At 50.1% G+C, this 21,710-nt stretch overlaps 1 protein-coding gene across 3 annotated transcripts in view; it reads left to right on the top strand.

The window, feature by feature from the left end:
* Window positions 1–3,903, top strand: part of tmem87b (transmembrane protein 87B) — an 82,651-nt gene extending 78,748 nt beyond the window's left edge. For all 3 annotated transcript variants that reach the window (XM_085997872.1, XM_085997871.1, XM_085997874.1), the window contains 3 exons: window positions 354–403; window positions 1,010–1,040; window positions 1,651–3,903. In XM_085997872.1, coding sequence (XP_085853998.1) covers window positions 354–403; window positions 1,010–1,040; window positions 1,651–1,692 — 123 coding nt within the window. In that variant the 3' untranslated portion in view covers window positions 1,693–3,903. The remainder of the gene's footprint in view (window positions 1–353; window positions 404–1,009; window positions 1,041–1,650) is intronic.
* Window positions 3,904–21,710: the final 17,807 nt, after the last annotated feature.

A 21,710-nucleotide genomic window follows, 5' to 3' on the forward strand; every position in this document is an offset into this window, starting at 1 on the left:
CCCTGCAAATGTTTCCTTTCAAGGATATCTATCCCCTTCTTCAAGTGAAGTAAGGATCAACGGGTGGTTTGGGAGTGAAGTCCCAGATGCAATAATCATACATGAACTCTGGAGTGGGCTGGATGGGTGAATCCTTTTCTTGCTTAGGGTTTTTTGTATTCTTATGTTGATTTTAATTAGTACTGTTTTTTTGTATTCCTGATGCATGATGAAAATTGTCCTAAAGATTTTTTCCAATCCATCCCGGTGTTTATACTAATCATACATTTTTTCTCCCAACACGTATTTTTAAATTTTGTACACGTTTTATATGCTTTTTCAGGAAATTGTTTAATATATTTCTTTTTAAATAGGATGAAGATTTAAAGTGGGTGGAAGAGAACATCCCTTGTATTACAGATGTGTAATTATCAGCATTTTATTAAATCTCTACAGCCTATCCTTTCTGATCTAATCTTTGCTTTAAGTATTTTAATGTTGTTATACTTGCTTTTTGTACTTTGTGCCTCCCTTCGTGCCCTGTGCCATTTCCTAAATGACGGGACACAACCTGCTCCCGTGCCTCAGCTGCTGCTGTTTCTCAACAGCATGAACAAAAAGTGTACAATGGTGACCTAAGGCGCCTTGTTTTATTTATTTGTGTGCCGTTTTACAACGCATTTTAATTTTTAACTCTTCTTTACGAGTGCTCCCTGGTTCATTTTGTTCTTCAAATTTCTTGTGTTAACGAACAAACATCTCTCTACCTCTCGCCCTCCACTCCATGACAAAGCAATGCCTAATTCAGTAATCTAACTTGCACAGTTGTGTACTTTAATATTAGTTATATTCATCTTTTCGTACCTTTTCTGTTCAACTTAGCTTGTAGCCAACCTTAAACAAAGTCCAGATTCTCCCAAATAGTGTTTCCTAATTGATTGCAGTCTGCTGTTGCAATATTTTCCATTGACCTGAACGTTTGTAGCAGGACTATCCTCGTTGGCTAATGTAACTTTTATTTTTGTTTCAGTGCACTCCCTATGTTGCTGGATTCAGATGAAGTAAGTTCACACTTCCTAGAGCATTCTGTTCATTTAAGCCTGGTTCACAGACCGGTTCAGCCAGTATCAGAAACATGCCTGTTGTTCTTTCTCTCGCCTTCCTCATATCACTAGATAATATTGTTTGCCCGATGGTTTGTTGTTTACCTGGACTGCGCAGCTGATGCTAAGTGCTCAGCTGCAAGTAGCTCAGTAATTATGTCAACATTATGTACTTGTATTACATTGAACTTATTGCTGAGGGAGGTCCGGGTGCAACAAACTGCAGTGTTTTCTGCAAAACATTCACTCTACTGAGTTTTGGGCAGGTCCCATACTTTCTAGGGCACTGCTTGTATTTTGAAGAGATGTTCTGCACATGGTCAAGAGCCTAGCTTGGCTAAGATTGGGAACTTTTCATGTGGTGAATCCAGGATGCAAAGCTATCTGAGTGTGTCTTGCCAGTATGCCGTGGGATGGTAGTGATCGTGGAGATGGCATGTACCAGATGAACCTGCCTGTCACATTCAAGGAGAGCATAGCAAAAGTGACTAAAGTAGGGAAGACATTTGTTTGAAGTAATGAAAACACCATTAATTTAAATTTTGGTCTCTCTTTCTTTCCAAATTAGGAAATAATGACAACCAAATACGAGATGTCAAAGATGGAATGAAGTTGGTGTGCAGTGCGAGCCTGTATTTTACTGTGAAACTCACTTTGTGACGCCGTGCCCAAACTTCTGCATGGCGAGCGGTCCAAGGGCTGTGAAGGAAGAAGTGTCGCAGATGGCTGGAGTTGTTAAATGGGCCGCCAGAGATAACACTAATGTGTTTGTTTACTTCATGTGCAATTCTCGTTCTAATTTTACTTTTAAATTTACCGTTGAAATGAATAAAGGTGAAAGACCACGTAGCAGAAAATGAATAATCTATGCACTGCAAACGGACTTTACTGCGATTCTCTTTCAAAATAGTACGCAGCTTCAATTTTTTGTAATTCCTCCTTCCCCCCCCTCCCCTTTTGGAATGAAATACGCCTGTGGGTTGATGCAGATTTAGAATTTTGTCCTTGTGACAGTATTCCATTATGCCAACCTACATCGAATGCAAGAAGTATCTTGAAATATTCCATTTACAGTTCCTTGAAAGTTTTAATTTCACAGACCCACCTATAAAGCTGGTGTCTGTTCCTAGCAGTATTTTACATAGGATTACATTACATTACATGGGATATACATTACATTACATGGGATATACAGCACAGAAACAGGCCATTCGACCCAACCAACCACAGCATACTGTATGAATCATTTATAAATACAGTTGTCTTTTGCTTTTAATTGTAAAAATGATATATGATATGGTTATAATAGGTACATATTGCTGTAGGGACAATAGTATCTTATTTTTTGTAAAAAAACACTTATTGTGACCATATCAGAAGAGAAACCATCTAAGATCTGGACTGTAGAGAGCACCTGAAAAGTCATGTTCTAATAGTATTTTGATTGTACTCTTATTTAAAAAAAATTATATCATGAAAATAATTGTATCCTGAATGTCCAGGTTAGAGAACCATATCTAACCAAGCGGGCTAGTAAAAGAACCGGGGTCCCTCAAATGATGATTGACGTAAAAATATTTTGTGAACTTTATTTTTAACTTTGTACCCTTGTGTTTTGTATTGATCAAATTCTTTGGTTCCCTAAAAATGGTGCACGATGTAAAAAGCATATTCGGATTGCACGCAGTGTATGGTGGTACTGAATTTATCCACCTATTGTTGACGGCACTAAACAAAATAAGTGGCCAGCCGATCTGAGGACATGCAAATGTCTTCACACTTTGGAGCAACGGCAATAGCTCCTGTCACAATTTGCTTTTTTGGTGCAGTCTAAGCGAAGATTATATTGAAGTTCCTTTTCTCCCATGCCACAAAGCATTGCACAGGTTGGATAGGTGCGTTCCTCCACTAATGTCCTTGATCCAGGTGGGTCCTTGATTGTTGATGGAGTGCAAGAGTGGCATCCTAGGGATGCTGGCGATTCTTTTCCATTACGCCAGCCCCTGCCTCATCGTCTTCCCCTCTTCCCTTAACGGGCACAGCAACTGAGATCAGGACCTTGCTACATGGGGAATTGCAAACCTGTCCTACAACTCTGTGGTAAAGCACGTTGGAGCTCAAACACACACTGTTGCTGTTGATGATTACCTTGTTAACAGATTTATTCTATTTTGGTGGTCTGCATATTGCTTAATGGTTGCTGCACTCCTTGTTTCTTTTTTTTTTTAAAAGGTGTTTTATGAATCACCTGTGGAAGAGTTACCAGTGTTGGTCTGTAAGATGCAGTTCTGTTCTCAACAAAACAAACTGTGACAATAGGAGTACCTTTTGAATAGAATTTAGAGGTGTGTTCTGGAAGATATTTAATATGGTAAATTATTTTGGATAATTCTGCAATAGATTTTTTTTGTTTACATGTCAAACCATTAACTAAATATGCAAATAACTGGTGATATTAGCAATCGTTATAAACGTATTTTTCAAAATTAAGGTTTTTAAACTGATGTTTGCATTTTGATAGTTCCAAATCTTCCACAAAAAGGATTTTCTTTTGTTAAAGGAAATATGCATTTTCATTACTTTCCCTTCAACAAACAATGTTAGCCTGCTTAAGATTAAATTATATTTACAAATTGTCCGTTTCTACTGACCGGTTTGACATGATTCATCTCAATTCCATTAGAGCAAATAACCTGTAATATCATGATTTTTATTCCCTCCTGTCCCTCTTCAGTTAAATATTAATATATCACTGAAGAGATTTCAAACATGTAAAATAATCAAAACTTTTTACTCCATTAAATATAATACAAAAGCACAATTTGGGGCTGATGTTTCTAATTTGGGAAAAGTGTTGAACTTGTTTTGGGCCATAAATACCCTGATTCACTCAGCACAGCAAGACTTGGGCCTAGAAATTCAGTGTAGCCACTTTTGGGGCGGTAAAGTCGGGCGGGCGCTAAAGTTAGCGCCCGCCGCAAAGTGGAGGCCACTTCGCCGATATTCAGTAGCTTTGGCCAAGGAGTTTGGGCGAGCGCTGAAACTGGCGTTGCACTCCTATCTTTAGGCGCTAAGCCAGCGGTGCAGACTGGTAACGCCGAGGCCGGGCGCAGCGCAGGTGCGGTCATGTTTTGATTGACAGCAGACACCCTGACGCCGGCCAGCTCTTAAAGGGGGAAGGGTCGACTTTGTCTGCTGCCACGCCCTGGATAGTGGAGCCCTGCAGCTAGGCCTGAACACTGCTGGTGGACCCAAATAGCGCCTGAAGCCATGCAGAAGGCCCGTGAACGAGCGCAGCGCTTCTCAGAGCATGCTTTGAGGGTGCTGCTTAGGGGTTTGGAAAAGATAAGAGAGATCTTGTGCCCGGACAGTGGCAAGAAGGCTCCCAGGAGGCAGTACAGGAGAGCCTGGAGGGAAATCGCCCAGAGGGTCTCAGCCAACAGCGATGTCCCCAGGACTGGTGACCAATGCCGCAAGAAGTACAACGACCTCACTTGGTTGGTCAGGGTGAGTACCCTTTCCAGTGTCCTCCTCATCCTTGCATGTGCACCTCACATTATGGGCAAAGGGACCTCAAAGGCCTAATGGCCAGCCCTCCTCCCGCAGCTATGGCACTGGCATGATCATCAATAGCACTTTCTGCACTTTACACACTGGCCAAGCTATTCGACCATGGGAGGCAGTGCACACAACAACAGGCCACCACACTGGCCAAGCCATTCGACCATGGGAGGCAGTGCACACAACAACAGGGCACCACACTGGCCAAGCTATTCGACCATGGGAGGCAGTGCACACAACAGGGCACCACACTGTACTTAGAGGCCGTCCTTTCTCTTGCAGGCCAAGCTGGTGCAGAATCTGAAGAGCCGGACTGTCACCGGGGGAGGCCGTGTCCAGTTCCAGGAGCTCAGTGACCTGGAGGAGCGCGTGGCTCGAGTCATGCGTGCCCGGGTGGTTGGCCCCGTAGCTATTGGAGAGGCCGACCCTGTGCTGGGCCCCAATGGTAAGGACATGACCGTTTGGACCTCTCTCGTTCCCCTTGCGCTTCAGATCTACATCCTTTGCCACTGTCCCACCAATGCGCATAATGCCAACACTCATGCCTCCCTCGCTGACGCCCTGTCCTCACTCTAAAGCTACTCTTGTGCCTTCCTGCTTTCAGCTGGTGAGGAGGAGGTCCCTGAAGCTGAGAGTGCCAGTCCCTCAGAAGAGGAGGACGACGAGGACCAAGAGGAAGGCGGCACATCGGGGGAACCCTCATCCGCGCCAGGGGATGGCAATGGAGGGGACACGTCTTGCCTGGAGGAGAGCCAGGGGGAAGTGTTGCAGGGGGGTGTAGCTCCTGGGCCCAGTGGCGTCCAGGCACGCGGGAAGGGTCGGGCAGCACGGCTGCCTTCTCCCCAGAGGGGGGAAGTGTTGCAGGGGAGGGCAGTTGCTGGGCCCAGTGGCGTCCAGGCACGCGGGAAGGGTCGGGCAGCTCAGCGGCCTTCTCCCCAGAGGGAGAGTCCGGCCTCCAGTCCGGAGACGGTCCTCGCCCAGGAGGTGCGCCTCCTTGATGAAATGTCCGCGGACTCGGAGCGGCGCCACACCGAGTTCATGGGGGTTGTGGGACAGTTGCCTCAGGCCATTGAGTCCCTGGCTCAGAGTGTGGCTGATTTCGGGGACTCACAGGCCAGGGGTGTCGACCAACTCGCGGCAGCACAGGACGCGAGTCGAGAGTTCCTGAGTGGTGCCGTGCAGACACTGGCTGGTCTGATGGGGGCACAGACCAGGGCAGTTCGGGCACTCACTTCTGCCACTCTCGCTGTGTCACGGATGCATTGCCAGGGCACCCGCCGCCCTGCTGCAGCACAGCGGTCTGGCCTTCACCAGATTGCTGCGCTTGCTGCAGTGCCAGCCCGGCCGAGTGCCAGTGTCTCTGGCGACCAGCGAGCGCCTGGCATCAGCCAGCTTGCCCCCATTGCTGCAGCCGCCACTGCCACTCCCCCAGCCAAGCTGCGACGAGCTGCTGGTGAGACTGATGCTGCCCAGCTGCAGTAGTCAGCAGCCGGCCCCTCCAGGGCCGGACCTCGTCTAGGCCGACCCCCAAGGGCATCTGCCGTCACGCATTGTGCCCCTCGGGAGCCTTCCCCCAGCCTTGCAACACCCACAGGGCCTTGGTTGAGGCGGAGCAACAGGTCGGGCAGGGGCCGGAGAAGCCTGCACAAGGACTCGCCCTCTCGGCACACCAAGTAGAGTGTGTTGCCAACTTTTTTTATATGGGGGTGTTTGTGTTCTGTATGGGGGGGTTTGTCTTGGTTAGGCCGAGGATGAAGGCCAATTGGATGGACAAGTTTTGTTATTCCTCCCCAGGTTGTGGGAGTGAGATATGTTTTTGACTGTTTTTTGGGGGTCTTGTCTGTTTTTCTGTTTCATGTGGGAAGGGCCCTGAGTTTGTTAAATAAAGCTTTTTATTTATTCAGCTTGTCCAGGTGTCATGTTTCAAGTGGTTGTTGCGTTAACCGGCTGAGGGCTTGCGGAGCGGCTGCATTCAGGTGCGTTCATTGCCACAAGCCATTCCCTGACAGGGGGCCTAGAAGTGTCGTTCAATAAGCCGCCGGCAGACGGCCCTTGGACCTTGTGGCTCCCTCCTGGGCTGGTACTCCTCCTCCTCCTCATGGTCCTCCTGCTCGTCCTCCTGAGGTGGTGGTCCAACGTGAGGTGGCAGTGCCTGAGTCCTGCGGATAGCCAGGTTGTGCAGCATGCAGCAAACGACGACGAACTGGGAGACTCTATCCGGCGAATACTGTAGAGATCCGCCGGAACGATCCAGGCAGCGGAACCGTTGCTTGAGGACGCCAATCGTTTGCTCTATGATGTTCCTTGTGGCTTGATAGCTTTCGTTGTATGCCTCCTCAGCAGGGGCCCTGGGCGCGCGGAGCGGGGTCATGAGCCATGTACACAAAGGGTAGCCCTTGTCCCCAATAAGCCATCCCCTTGGTGGAGGCTGTGCCTCGAACATGTCAGCCACAGTAGTCTGGCGCAGGATAAATGCATCGTGGCTGCTTCCTGGAAAGCGGGCATTGACAGCTAGGATGCGCTGCCTGTGGTCACACACCAGCTGTACATTGAGGGAATGGTAGCCCTTCCGGTTGCGGTAATCCTCGGCATTGTCGATAGGTGCCCGCATAGCCACATGCGTGCAGTCAATGGCGCCCTGCACCATGGGGAAGTCGGCGATCATGGCAAATCCGACTGCACGCTGCTCCTGCCTCTCTAGGGTCATGGGGAAGGAGATGAATTGGTGTCTCCTTGCGAAAAGGGCATCGGTGACCTGCCGGATGCAGCGATGCACGGCGAACTGGGAGATGTTCGCTATGTCCCCAGCAGCGGCTTGGAAGGATCCGCTTGCTTAAAAGTTCAGAGCCACCGTGACCTTCACTTCCACCGACAGAGACATCCTGCACATCAGCTGTGGACGCAGATCTCTGTGAAGCAGCTGGCAGATCTCTGCAACCACCTCCCTTCTGAAGTGCAGCCTCTTAAAACAATGCGCGGCAGTCATGGTGAGATAGGACACCTGCTGCCGGTATTCCCTGAGTGGGTAAGGCCTACGTTGCCGACGCCTGATGGCCCCTCTGCGTCTAGGCATGGCTGGCCCTCACGGCGTCTGCGAGCCCTTCGCACATAATGCTGGAACTGAGGGTTGGAACCCCATGCAGCCCCCATAATAAACTTGCAAACAGTGAAATCACAATGAGTCAAATTTCCAAGTTCTGGCCAGAAGCCAAAAATACCTCTCCTATGTTGTCCCAAATCAGTAAGGTCTGTTCCTTGGTCTCTGTCCAGAAATCCAAAGCACTAAAGTCATTGCAGCAAAATGGCTGGCCTTTATAGTTCAGTCTAAGTGCCCTTTAATTAGCACTCCCCGAGGCCCGCAGGGCCTCTGCTGCGTTCCACTTCACAGTTCTTAACAGCGCCACGCCCACATTGGGCGGGCGCCACTGAATTTCCGGTTTGGGGCGCACAAACAGCGTTGCACGACGAAATGACGTCACAAGCTGCGCGCGCAGCTGAGCGGGCGCAAACACTTTGCGCCGGCGCTAAATGTCAACTGAAGTTGGGCGTAGGCGCAGATCGGCCTGCGCCCGGGCGCTAAGTGCCTAGCGCTCGAAATCTACCCCTCTTATGGCGCTAACGGCTGGCGAACGCAACTGAATTTCTAGGCCTTGGTGTGGTAACCGCCAGCTGCCACTAAATGTTGCTCATTTGTTTAAACTGAGAAGGAAGGCTGTGCGGGATTGATTTAAACTAGTAAGGTGCATATGTATAAATACTAGAAGCAATTGCCACAAGCTGACTGAACTCCAGACTGTTGTGCCATTTGGGAACTACAATGTAATGGGGATCTCTGAAGCATGTTTAGTACCTAGTGATGATCACAACATACAAGGGGTTAAAGGAGTAATGACGGATAGACTGAACATGAAACTAGGTGGAATAGCTATGTCAGAGTCACCTGGGTGGTAGTCTAGCTATAGAAGTATGTAGTGCAAAGTGTGGAAAATTAATTCTACAGGTTTTCTATATAACATTGCTAAAACCAAAAGGTGGTTTGGTTACCCTGAAGGGTTTAGGAAGTTGTACTATCAGTAAAATAATTCTAAAGGATCGCAATGAACATATTGGCTCAGAATTTGTGGTCTGAGTGACGGTGAACTGGCAGTGTTCGCTGTCATTCCGCTTTTGAAACTGACCACAACTTCGGGATTTAACCCATGCGTAGGTGTGTGCGGAAATTCTGAAGTTGCAGTCTCAGTCACAGCTCCGACGCAGGTTGTGCTGTGCCCTACCGCCACCCCCCCCCCCCCCCCGCCACAGAGCCAGCAATCAGTGTAATCGCTCAAATCAGGAAAAACTGACGCAAACTTTGGCTTTTCCGCTGTAATTGCGCTGTTAAATGCTGTTAGACCCAAAGGAATTAAGCGTAACAACTGGGGTTTTAACAGTGTATTGACTGCTAACCAAAGGTTATGGGCCTGAAAAACTCATTTAATTTTGTGCAGTGTGAAATTTATCCATTTTAATAAAAATAATTTTTTTAAAGAGTCTGTTGATTTTTATTTCGGGTTTACCTTTTCTCCATGAGAGCCCCAATCTTTGTTTTGCCCTCTAACATAGAAGATAGGAGCAGGAGTAGGCCATTTGGCCCTTCGCGCCTGCTCCGCCATTCAATGAGATCATGGCTGATCATCCAAGTTCAGTACCCTGTCCCTGCCTTCTCCCCATATCCCTTGATCCCTTTAGCCTCAAGAAATATATCCAACTCTTTCTTGAATATATTTAATGAACTGGCCTCCACCGCCCTCTGTGGCAGAGAATTCCACAGGTTCACCACTCTCTGGGTGAAGAAATTCCTCCTCATTTCAGTCCTAAATGGCTTACCCCTTATCCTTAGACTATGGCCCCTGGTTCTGGGCTCCCCGGCCATCAGAAACATCCTTTCTGCATCTAGTCTGTCCAGACCTGACAGAATTTTATAGGTTTCGATGCGATCCCCTCTCAATCTTCTAAACTCCAGTGAGTATAAGCCCAATCGACACAATCTCTCCTCATACGTCATTCCTGCCATCCCAGGTATCAGCCTGGTGAATCTTCTCTGCACTCCCTCCATGGCAAGAACGTCCTTCCTCAAGTAAGGTGACCAAAACTGCACACAATACTCAAGGTGTGGTCTCACCAAGGCCCCGTACAACTGCAGCAAGACATCCTTGTTCTTGTACTCGAACCCTCTTGCTACGAAGGCCAACATACCATTTGCCTTCTTAACCACCTGCTGCACCTGCATGCTTAAGTTCAGGGACTGGTGCACAAGAACACACAGGTCTCTTTGCACTTCCCCTTCTCCCAATCTATCGCCATTCAAATAATAATCTGCCTTCCTGTTTTTGCCACCAAAGTGGATAACCTCACATTTATCCACATTATAGTGCATTTGCCATGTTTCTGCCCAATCACCTGACCTGTCCAAATCATACTGGAGTTTCATGACATCCTCCTCACAGCATACCCTCCCACCCAGCTTTGTGTCGTCTGCAAATTTGGAGATATTACATCCAATTCCCTCGTCCAGATCATTAATATATATTGTGAACAGCTGGGGTCCTAGAACCGATCCTTGTGGTACCCCACTAGTCACTGCCTGCCACTCGGAAAACGACCCGTTTATTCCAACTCTTTGCTTTCTGTCCACCAACCAGTTCTCTATCCAAGTCAATACCTTGCCCCCAATCCCATGTGCCTTAATTTTGCACGCTAACCTCTTATGCGGGACCTTATCGGAAGCCTTCTGAAAGTCCAAATACACCACATCCACATCCCTTATCTATTTTACCAGTTGCATCCTCAAAAAATTCCAGTAGATTAGTCAAGCATGATTTACCTTTTGTAAATCCATGTTGACTTTGTCCGATCCTGTCACTGCTTTCCAACTGCTCTGCTATTACATCTTTTCACAGATCACAGAAACCCCACAGTGCAGATAGAGGCCATTTCGGCCCATCGAGCCTGCACCGACACATCCCACCCGATCCCCGTAACCCCTACACCAACACATATCCCACCCTATCCCCGTAACCCCACGTATTTAATCCCCCTAACACTAAGGGTCAATTTATCATAGCCAATCAACCTAACCTGCACATCTTTGGACTGTGGGAGGAAACCGGAGCAAACCCACGCAGAATGTGCAAACTCCACACAGACAGTCACCCGAGGCTGGATTCGAACCCGGGTCCCTGGCGCTGTGAGGAAACAGTGCTAACCACTATGCCACCATGCTGCCCTTTTATAATGGACTCTAGCATTTTCCCCACTACCGATGTCAGGCTTACCGGTCTATAATTCCCCGCTTTTTCTCTGCCACCTTTTTTGAATAGTGGGGTAACTTTAGCTACCCTCCAATCCATGGGTACTGTTCCAGAGTCTATCGAGTTCTGGAAGATGACCAGCAATGCATCTACTATTTCTAGGGCCACTTCCTTAAGTACCCTGGGATGTAAATTATCAGGCCCTGGGGAGCACATTTCGTTGTTCATGTACTTGTGCAATGACAATAAAGTTGAATTATTATTATTAATTATTAATTATTTCCCTACAAATACTGATTTCTTTCAGTTCCACCCTTTCATCAGACCCTATGTTCCGCGGTATTTCTGGGAGGTTATTTGTGTCCTCCTTTGTGAAGACGGAACCAAAATATGTATTTAGTTGGTCTACCATTTGTTTGCTCCCCATTATAAATTCCCCCGATTCTGACTGCAAGGGACCTACGCTTGACTTCACCAATCTTTTTCTCTTTACATATCTATAAAAGCTTTTATAGTCAGTTTTTATGTTCTGTAGGGGGTTTCTCTTGCTTGCTCTGGTCTCCTGCCAGGCTTCTTGCAATAATTACCCTTGAGTGGTTCGACCCACTCTTCCCTACGGTTCTAGACCTTGGACTTAGGTGCAGGGAACTGTGGTGCAGAGAAAACTCAATAGACCAGGTTGAATAGCACGAAATGGATGCTTTTATTAAACAGTTTGCAGCATTACAAAATACATGTCATAAGCACAGATTAAAGCTACTACAAGCATGCACACATCTATGAACTTAACTCTATGGAAATGGGGAACACACGGCACATCGTAAAAGGGGTAACACATTACAACTACCCTTAACCCCCTCCCCTAGACCTAACTAAGTTTCGACTTGAGGAACTCGGGATCATGCTCACCACTTTCAGAATTGCGAAAAGGGGTTCGCAGCCTTTTTGGCACAGCTTTCCGTCGTCACGTGGATTTGGAAACTTCTGGCGCAGCTTGTTTTCCGCCTGGTTCTCCTGCAATGAGGCAGTCGATACAGCCTTGGTGAGCGCTCGCCACGGATGAATCCGTTACCCACGTGACTTTAAGAACTGGATGCACATGGGTGAATCCATTACCGATGTGATGTTGAGACACTGGAGTGCTGGGCCCTGAGTGTCTTCTTCTCCGGCCTGGGTCGTCGATCTCCCGATGGTCTTCCTCGGGGCGGGACGCTGGTCCCAAAAAGCTTTCTTTATGCAGTCATAATGTCCTTCTGAGGGTGTCTTCTTCTTCGGCCTGGGTCGTCGATGATCTCCCGACAAAAGTACCCAGGCCACCCTTGTCGTCTTCCCGTCGTAGCCAAGCCTTGCCTGGCTGAACACCGACCACGTTCCGAAACCGAAGTGCTGCCTTAACCGAAGAGTCGTAGAAGTTCCGAAGCTACTCCCAAGCGTTGAGCGTACTGATGGACTTTTTCAATCCACAGTTATACCTTTTTGGAACATTCTTATCTCCCGCCAGATCATAGTCCTGTCTTTGTAATATTTTTGGCGGGCAGAATTCTCTGCAGGGGTGTTTTGTCTTCATAACGGGAGTCGGTGATGGCTGAACTGGCCTTCCTGGGCCGATAATGTCTTTGCTTTGCCACCGTAACTTGGTTTGTATATTGATCGGTCTGGAGATTGCCCTTGATGGCTGTTAAACGGCTTTTCTTTGTACAGTAAATGGGTTTAAGTGTCCGTTCAATTGTCCGCCCATTTCTTGATGGGCCTCATCCTGCTACCCAAAACTGTCCTGTGCTTATAATCTAATTAATATGTATGCTCAGTTCCCTGAGTTTCGGTTTCCCGAAACTGGTTTTCGCGGGCTTAATGTCCTCAATCCACAAGCCTGTCTGACTTGCAGTAACAGAAATTCAAATGGTCCCAGAAACTGGTCACGAGGTCCGGCGGCCATTTTGTGTGGCCTTTTATCAACGGTTTCTCTGTACAAGCATCTTTTGGTCAATAAAACTGTCTTATTAACCCTAATTTACTGCGTGGTTATTAATGAAAATTTCGAATCTTACAGTCCCTCCTGTGATACTGATAGCTTGCTTAAAGTATCAATTGACCCTTGGTGAGCAAATTTTCCCTGATTCCTCACATCCATACATTCCTGGTAATTAGCTATCTATAACCCCCACGACACATGCAGTTCCCATTTCAGAAAAATTACATTGTGTACAGTTGGACAATCATAGGCAGTACTACCTTAAACTATTACACATTCATCTTTCAGATGTGAAGGGGCCGATACCCCTTTCACCACCTATATACATATTTTATTGATCAAAAAAACGAAAACCTTCTGAACGGCTATACCGCAACAGTATTCACACACTTAAATCATACAGTGACTAAAACCACGAGTGGAGGGATGCTTTATCCTTTAATACTTAGCAGCTTAAACTGGGGTGTCCTCCTCACCCACTCGTACGTAGCGTTCTCTCCATTCTCCTGTGTTCTCGTGCCTCTGGAGGCATTTGCCTCTCTTGCAATGCACGACCAGTAAAAATACTACAATCAAAACCTGACACTACTAGGATGTGGGACGCTATTCTAATCCAGGGTGGGATCTCTATATTAGTGAACAGGTCCCACCATGGTGGGGTGACTATGTCTAATATGTCGTTTCCTATCTCTAAAGTCTTCTGCTCTAATGTGTAAAAATGCTTCTGTGAGACTATTACGGCATTTAAAATCTTGGTGAGGTGTTCGGGGAGAGGGGGAATGACATAACCAAAATGCGCAATGAATCGCTTCAAATCCGTGAAATTCTCTTTCACAGTGAGGTGAACGGTGGAAGGTACAGGAATGGGGACAATTCGCTGTTGTGCCACTTGAACTTCAGCCCTGGGTTTGAAACAGAAACTGCTGTCACTGACCGGACACCACCCATGCTGTCCGTGTTGGTAGTGAGGCGCTGCAGTGGTGACACAGTATGTCCCACCTCCGATATATGCCACCTGCGGGGGCACATGGTCCTTTACCATTGCCTCCATGGTGCAATTTATCGGCTTCGCGCTAGCGGCTCTGAACCCGCACTGTGGTTTCAAAAAGGCATTCAAGTGCTGGGGACACAGGATAATGTGTGCTCCCCGGCTACGACACCCCGAGAGGTCGGTGCCTGTCATCGTACGCTCCCATCTGATGACATATGGTGGGACCACTGCGTAACGAATGTGCGCACTGTGATGAAATATATTCCATTCATCACTGCCTGTTTTCTGTGTCTTGTAACTGCCTGCTTTCTGTGTCTTTTCCCTTCCCCCAGTCCTCATGTATTATGTATTGGAATGTGCTGGAACTGGTTGTGTGCAGGGCTCCGCCCATACCTGGCTCCTTTGTAATCTAACTTCAGTCGGGCATCAGCCTCCTGAAGGTAGACATCTCTCTATTTTACGTGTTATGTTCTGAGTTAATAAAAGCCTTACTTTTGTTCTGCTAACTTCGAGTCTCGGAATAATTGAGGCACATCAATTTTATTAACTCAATTTTCAACACTATGGATCAACTCCTGAAACCCGAACGTTTGGATTTGGATCAACACACTCCGGACGCATCAGCACGCTTCGGACACTGGTTTGACTGTATGGAATTCTTCCTGGACAATTCCGCAGCCGTCAAAGACGCTACGGACACTGCGAAGATGAGACTCGGAATGCTACGGAATTGGGTAAGCCACCGGGTTTACCCCCTCATCCAAGACGCCGATACGTACCTGGCCGCCTGCAACACCTTAAAGGCGCATTACCAGCAGCCTACGAATGAGGTGTATGCTAGGCATCTACTCGCTACTCGCGCACAGCGACCTGGGGAATCGGTGGAGGAGTTCCTAAGCATCCTGAAAAAGCTTGGCAAGGACTGTAAGTGCCGAGATGTAAAAGCCGCAGTGTACACCGACGAGCTTGTTCGCGATGCCTTTATCACAGGCCTCAGCTCCACTCACATCCGGCAAAGACTGCTGGAAAAAACGGAGTTGGACCTGAAACAGGCTGCGGACACCGCGCGGTCCCTGGAGATGGCCCAGAGAAACTCGGACGCCTACTCTTCAGCCCGCGCCGCCCATGCCGCCACGTGTGCGCCGAGGGCGCCGCCATCTTGGAAGGCATCTTCCCCGCCCGGCAGCCCGACACCGGCGGGGCCCAGCTCTCCCCCCAGAAGCCCTACGACAGCCGCGACGCGTCAAGGACCCAACTGCTACTTCTGCGGGCAGCCAAAGCACACCAGAAACCTGTGCCCGGCGAAAGGCACCACCTGCTTTAAGTGCGGTAAGAAGGGGCACTTCGGGAAGGTGTGCAGAGGGAACCCCGCCGGAAAACCAACCGCCGGAAAACCCGCCACCGCCGCGTGTGCGCCGTGGGAGCGGCCATCTTGGACGCCATCTTGCCCGACCTCATGGGGTCCGCCATCTTATGAGCAGACAGCGTGGACGCCATCTTGTCTCGATCAGGGCCCTACAGTGGCATCGGTCACAGTGGACCAGACCAGGCCGCATCCGCTATCCAAATCAATGGTGGACATCGAGGTAAATGGGTGCCGGGTTAAATGCTTAATTGACAGTGGAAGCACGGAGAGTTTTATCCACCCTAAACTAGCACAACAACTCTCCCTAAAGGTGGTCCCTGCTCAGGGTACCATCTCTATGGCCGATAAAACCCAGACATCGACCATTCTGGGTTACTGCACGGTACAATTGTGCGTTAACGGAACTGTGTATGATAATTTTAAAGTATTAATCATGAAGAATCTATGTGCGAGCGTGATCTTGGGTTTGGATTTCCAGTGCAACCACCAAAGCATCACGCTCAAGTACGGTGGGTCCCAGCCGCCCCTCACAGTGTGCGGTCTGGCTACCCTGAAGGTAAAGCCCCCTTCGCTATTCGCGAACCTTACCCCTAACTGCCGGCCAATAGCGACCAAAAGCAGGAGGTACAGCTGGGAGGACAGGCGGTTTATCGCGACCGAGGTAGACAGGCTCCTGAAAGAGCGCATTATTGAACACAGCAACAGCCCGTGGCACGCCCAAGTGGTAGTGGTAAGGGGTAGCGAGAAGAAACGGATGGTGATCGACTATAGTCAAACGATCAACAGGTACACCCTACTAGACGCCTACCCGCTACCCCGCATATCAGAAATGGTGAACCAAATCGCCCAATACCGGGTGTTCTCCACCATCGACCTCAAGTCAACGTACCACCAGCTCCCTATCAGACCAGAGGACCGCCCGTACACCGCCTTCGAGGCGAACGGACGCCTCTACCAATTCCTCAGAGTCCCCTTTGGGGTGACGAACGGGGTCTCGGTCTTTCAGAGGGAGATGGATCGCATGGTCGATGACCACCACTTGCAGGCAACCTTCCCCTACCTCGACAACGTCACCATCTGCGGTCACAACCAGCAGGATCACGACTCGAACCTCGAGAGGTTCCTGAAAACCGCACAAAAACTCAACCTCACCTATAATGAGGACAAGTGCGTTTTCAACACCATGCGCCTCTGCATACTGGGCAGCGTGGTGGAGAATGGGGAAATTGGACCAGACCCCGACCGATTGCGCCCCCTACGGGAGCTGCCCCTGCCCAACACTCCCAAAGCCCTGAAAAGGTGCCTGGGGTTATTTTCTTACTATTCCCAATGGGTCCCCAACTACTCCGACAAAGCCCGCCCCCTCTTGAAAGCATCCTCTTTTCCGCTCTCTGCTGAGGCCCACGCCGCCTTCAAAAGCATTAAGCAGGATATTGAGCGGGCCACGCTACAGGCAGTGGATGAGAACACTCCATTTCAAGTGGAAAGTGATGCGTCCGACTTCGCCTTGGCGGCCACCCTCAACCAGGCGGGGCGGCCCGTAGCTTTCTTCTCGAGGACCCTCCAAGGCCCCGAGATCAGACACTCCTCCGTGGAAAAGGAGGCCCAAGCCATCGTGGAGGCAGTGCGCCACTGGCGCCACTACCTAGCCGGCAAACGCTTCACCCTACTTACCGACCAGCGATCGGTAGCATTTATGTTCAACAATAAACAGAGGGGGAAGATTAAAAATGATAAGATTCTTAGGTGGCGGATCGAGCTCTCCACTTTCGAGTACGACATCATTTACCGGCCAGGGGCCCTTAACGAATCCCCTGACGCCCTCTCACGAGGGATGTGTGCCAGCGCCACCGAGGATCGGCTACAGACCCTTCACAACGACCTCTGCCACCCAGGGGTCACGCGGCTGTTCCACTTCATAAAGTCCCGTAACTTACCCTACTCGATTGAGGAAGTTCGGTCTCTGACCAGGAACTGCCGCACTTGCACTGAGTGCAAGCCTCGGTTCTACCGCCCAGATAGAGCCCACTTAATCAAAGCTACACGGCCCTTCGAGCGGCTCAGCTTAGATTTCAAGGGCCCCCTCCCGTCCGTCGACCGCAATGTTTACTTCCTGAACATTGTGGACGAATACTCCCGTTTCCCATTCGCCTTCCCCTGCCCAGACATGACCAGCGCCACGGTCATTAAATGCCTCAACAGCCTGTTCTGCCTGTTCGGTATGCCGAGCTATATCCACACGGATAGGGGGGCGTCCTTCATGAGTGAAGAGCTACGCCAGTACATGCTGTCCAAGGGGATCGCCACGAGCCGTACCACCAGCTACAACCCCCGGGGTAACGGCCAGGTGGAGCGAGAGAACGGGACAGTGTGGAAAGCAGTCACTCTAGCTCTAAGGACCAAGGGCCTCCCTATCTCCCGCTGGCAGGAAGTCCTCTCGGATGTGCTCCATTCGATACGGTCGCTATTGTGTACGGCCACTAATGCCACGCCTCATGAACGAATGTTTGTCTTTCCTCGGAAATCCACCTCAGGCGTATCCATGCCGTCATGGCTCTCCACCCCAGGTCCGGTACTCGTGCGAAGGCATGTGAGGGGCCACAAGACAGACCCTCTCGTGGAGCCAGTACACCTACTCCACGCCAACCCCCAATACGCATATGTCCGGCACGCCGACGGAAGGGAGGACACCGTGTCCATAAAAGACGTCGCCCCAGCCGGCATCGACAACAACCACGGCAATAGCAGCGACGACGATCACAGCAACCCTTACCCACCCACTATTCTTTCATCACCCCGGAAGAACATCGACCAACGGCACCCCTACCAACTACCCCTTCAACAACCCGGGCGGCACCCCCGGCAGAGACCCAGGAGGCTACCGGGGACACCCAGCCGACACCCGCGGCACCACAACAGCCACGTCGGTCGCAGAGGACTATCAAACCCCCGAACAGACTAAATCTATAGAAGGGGTGAATGTGATGAAATATATTCCATTCATCACTGCCTGTTTTCTGTGTCTTGTAACTGCCTGCTTTCTGTGTCTTTTCCCTTCCCCCAGTCCTCATGTATTATGTATTGGAATGTGCTGGAACTGGTTGTGTGCAGGGCTCCGCCTATACCTGGCTCCTTTGTAATCTAACTTCAGTCGGGCATCAGCCTCCTGAAGGTAGACATCTCTCTATTTTACGTGTTATGTTCTGAGTTAATAAAAGCCTTACTTTTGTTCTGCTAACTTCGAGTCTCGGAATAATTGAGGCACATCACGCACCCCCTTGTATGACTCCAATGTTCTCCACCCTGTATACCGGGGCGAGCTTTGCTGTGGGACCCAACACCGGCATCCTTACCACTATTCCCATGATAGTGTGATTCGAGCGTCCGCAGTCCACTGGGACTGGGTACGCCTCTGCAGCTAGTCTGAGCTGGCATGGACTTAATGCATTCTCAAAGGGGTGGAGCGCTTGCAAGTGCTTGTTGCTGATCCAGGACGGGACCAAACCTTGTTTTAAATCCTCCAGATTACTGCGGCCCTCGCCCAGTAAACACGACCCGTATAGCACACAAGCCTCATTCTGTGCTGCCTGATCGGACGCATTCCGATCCTCCCGAATGAGTGCATTTACCGTTCTAGCGTGTTTCTCCAGCTCAGCGATTATTTCTTTTAAGTGTAGTGTCATGGCCTGATCCTCATGTAGTTCAGAGCCCACTACCTTATTTTCGTTTGTCAGTATATTCTTTAACTGGGCCTTTAGACCATTAACCTGTGTCTGCAGCTCCATGTTGTCTAGAGCGTTGACAACAGATGTCCCGGTACTAAAAGCAGTGAAAATGTCATTTACAGTACCCCTTCTTTGCCTCCCTACCCGATCCAAAACTTCCTGTGGTGTGGTGTACAATTTGGCTTTGTCGATGTCGGCAAAGTCAAATTCATAAAATTGTCTGAACATCCTGGTTAACAGGACCTGGTACAATTGTTCCGTTTCCTTGGGACACCACTCTGGCAATCGTACCTCAGTGAGGTTTAAAATCACTGAGGCCACCGCATAGTGTACCCCTTGGTACAGCACCTGACCGGTGGGTACCAATACTAAACCGTTCCCGGGCCCCTTTGTGGTGGTGGGGCACCCTTCCTTCTGGGCTAGTGCTACTGGAATCGTGGGCAGGGGCTTGCGTGGGCGGGTGATGAGTTCAATGAGGTTTCCGGAATCGGGGAGAATGGGGCTCCGCACGCCCGGGTGCTGACGTCCCACCTCATCCCTTTTCCTTCATCCTGCCACTGCCTCTGGAAAAAGATGGATATGCCCTTGGGGCAAACGCGCTTCGAACCCCACATGCAGACATATATCCCTTCATCTGGTTCCCACCATTTGTCCCAACACACACGTAACTGTCCGTGAGTCCCCGTAATTGTCCGATGGGTATTGTTACCCAGTCGCTCCCACTCGATTGTAGAGTTCTTCATATTCTGTCCCAGCTTTCGCAGCCACCACCATCTACTTAGTGGTACGTTCCCATTACACACCAAACAGATCCTCTGTCCCACGGTAACGCTGACTCTGGGTGCAATGATCCTCACCCGAGGGCACCGTAATGAAGTCTCTTGGTAGGCAAACCCGGATTTGCTGGAGTATTCTGTGGAATTCGACCCCAGCCATCCTGGCCATCTCCCTTCGTGGAAGTAGGTGGCGGTTTCCTCAACCTCTCGCTTCCCCGTCCCATCCGTCGCGATGGGGGCTGTGTCCCCGGAGCATCCGAACACGATGACGTCCTTGGTGCGGCCTCGGTAGGCCAACCCGCACCCGATCGCCGCGAGTACCACGAGAATCCTCTCCATTGTATTCCTGGTTTCTGTAACCGATAAGATGATGTAGCCAGGCTCCCAATAGGTGCTGGCTTAATTAAACGGACGCTGGGGTCCCCTGACCCCGCTTCCAAACACACACACATGCTGGGCAGACTCCGAAAACTACCTCTAAAACATCCCCATCATCTTAAACTTTACATACCTTAAACTAACATTAAAATTACTTAAACTTAACATCATTACTTAAACTTATGTACAGCGCCTAAGGAGGGCGGCCTACCTAATTCCTGTGAGGGCTGCAGCGTGCCGCTCCCTGTGGCGGGGCTGCACTGACCTTCGGCTTTGATCCCCCGCAGCCTGTTGCTGCTGAACGGGAACCGTGTCTTCCTGGGGCTACCCTGGCCCGAGGTTGGGGAAAATACGGAGAATCTGGCCAAGTCTTTCTGGGCTGAGGCGTCTGAAGCGACCTACGAGGGGGCGCCTTGGGCGAGGCTCCCAGGGCTGACGGACCGGGGATCGGGACCTTCACCATCACAGCCTGTGGTCCCACCACAGCTGCCGGCTCCGGCTCCCTTTCCTCAGGCTCCGCCCCCCCGGGGCCGGGATCTGTGGCATCCGACTCCACCTCACCTGTCCCTACAGGTGGTGAGTCTCCACCCCCAATCCCTACCTCCCCTAAGCTTGAGTCGAGGGCGGGATCTTCGTCCTCCGACTCTTCCTCCTCCGTGATCGGGTCAAGGGCGGGGTCGAGCTGTTCGGGCTCTTCCTCGTCTGAATCCCAAACTAGAGGGGAGACCTCCCACTCCGATGGGATGACTCCTCCCTTCACGCAGGCTACAGTTCCAGCCTGTGTGGTCTGTGACTCTGTCGCAGGCTGAGGATTTTTGTCCTCAGACCTGGCCCCTGTTGTTGGCCCTTGTGCACCCGGCTTAAACAGTTTACACTGGTTAATGTGAAACCATTTAGTACATCGGGGTACCTTCACTGCATAAGTGGCGCAGACCGGCGGATTTTGCACCGATTCCGGCTCATCCTCCTGGTCTACGGTTCTCTCGCCAGCGCATAGGGTTAGACCCAAGAATTTTACTTCTCGTCGGCCAACCCGCGCCTTCGTAGGGGTTTCCTTAACACTTTCTATCTCCTTCACACTCGTACCCTCTCCCCAGAGACAATGATTTCTCAGGTCCACGTGGATCCCGTGGGCTACCAAGAAATCAGACCCCAGGACTCCCGTTCCACCTCCCACCTCCCACTTCATCAGGATACACTTCCACGTGGTGCGGAGTGGTCCTAAACGAATGGAGAGGGGAAGGGAATGTGCGCCAGCCTGTTCTTCGCCCGTGAAGCCCAACAGACGATATGGGACCCCGGTGGACAGAGGCGAGGCGGTGGGGTTATCTGCGTGGATTACGGTGCACGATGCTCCCGTGTCCAACAGATAGGTTTCCTTCACCTCCTCTACCTCCATCTCTATGAGGGGTCGTCTCCATGCATCATAGCGGAGCGGACACAGGTAGACGGGCTGCGCCGACTCTAGTCATTTGGGTACAGCGATCGGAGTTTCGGGAGCGCCAAGGCCGGTGGTGACAGCTATTTTCCCCTGCGAGGTCATCAGAGACCGCATTGTCTGTATGATTG

The sequence above is a fragment of the Somniosus microcephalus genome, chromosome 9 (genome assembly GCF_052327205.1).
Source record: "Somniosus microcephalus isolate GS21.2 chromosome 9, FLI_Smic_1.0, whole genome shotgun sequence".
Classification (NCBI taxonomy): domain Eukaryota; kingdom Metazoa; phylum Chordata; class Chondrichthyes; order Squaliformes; family Somniosidae; genus Somniosus; species Somniosus microcephalus.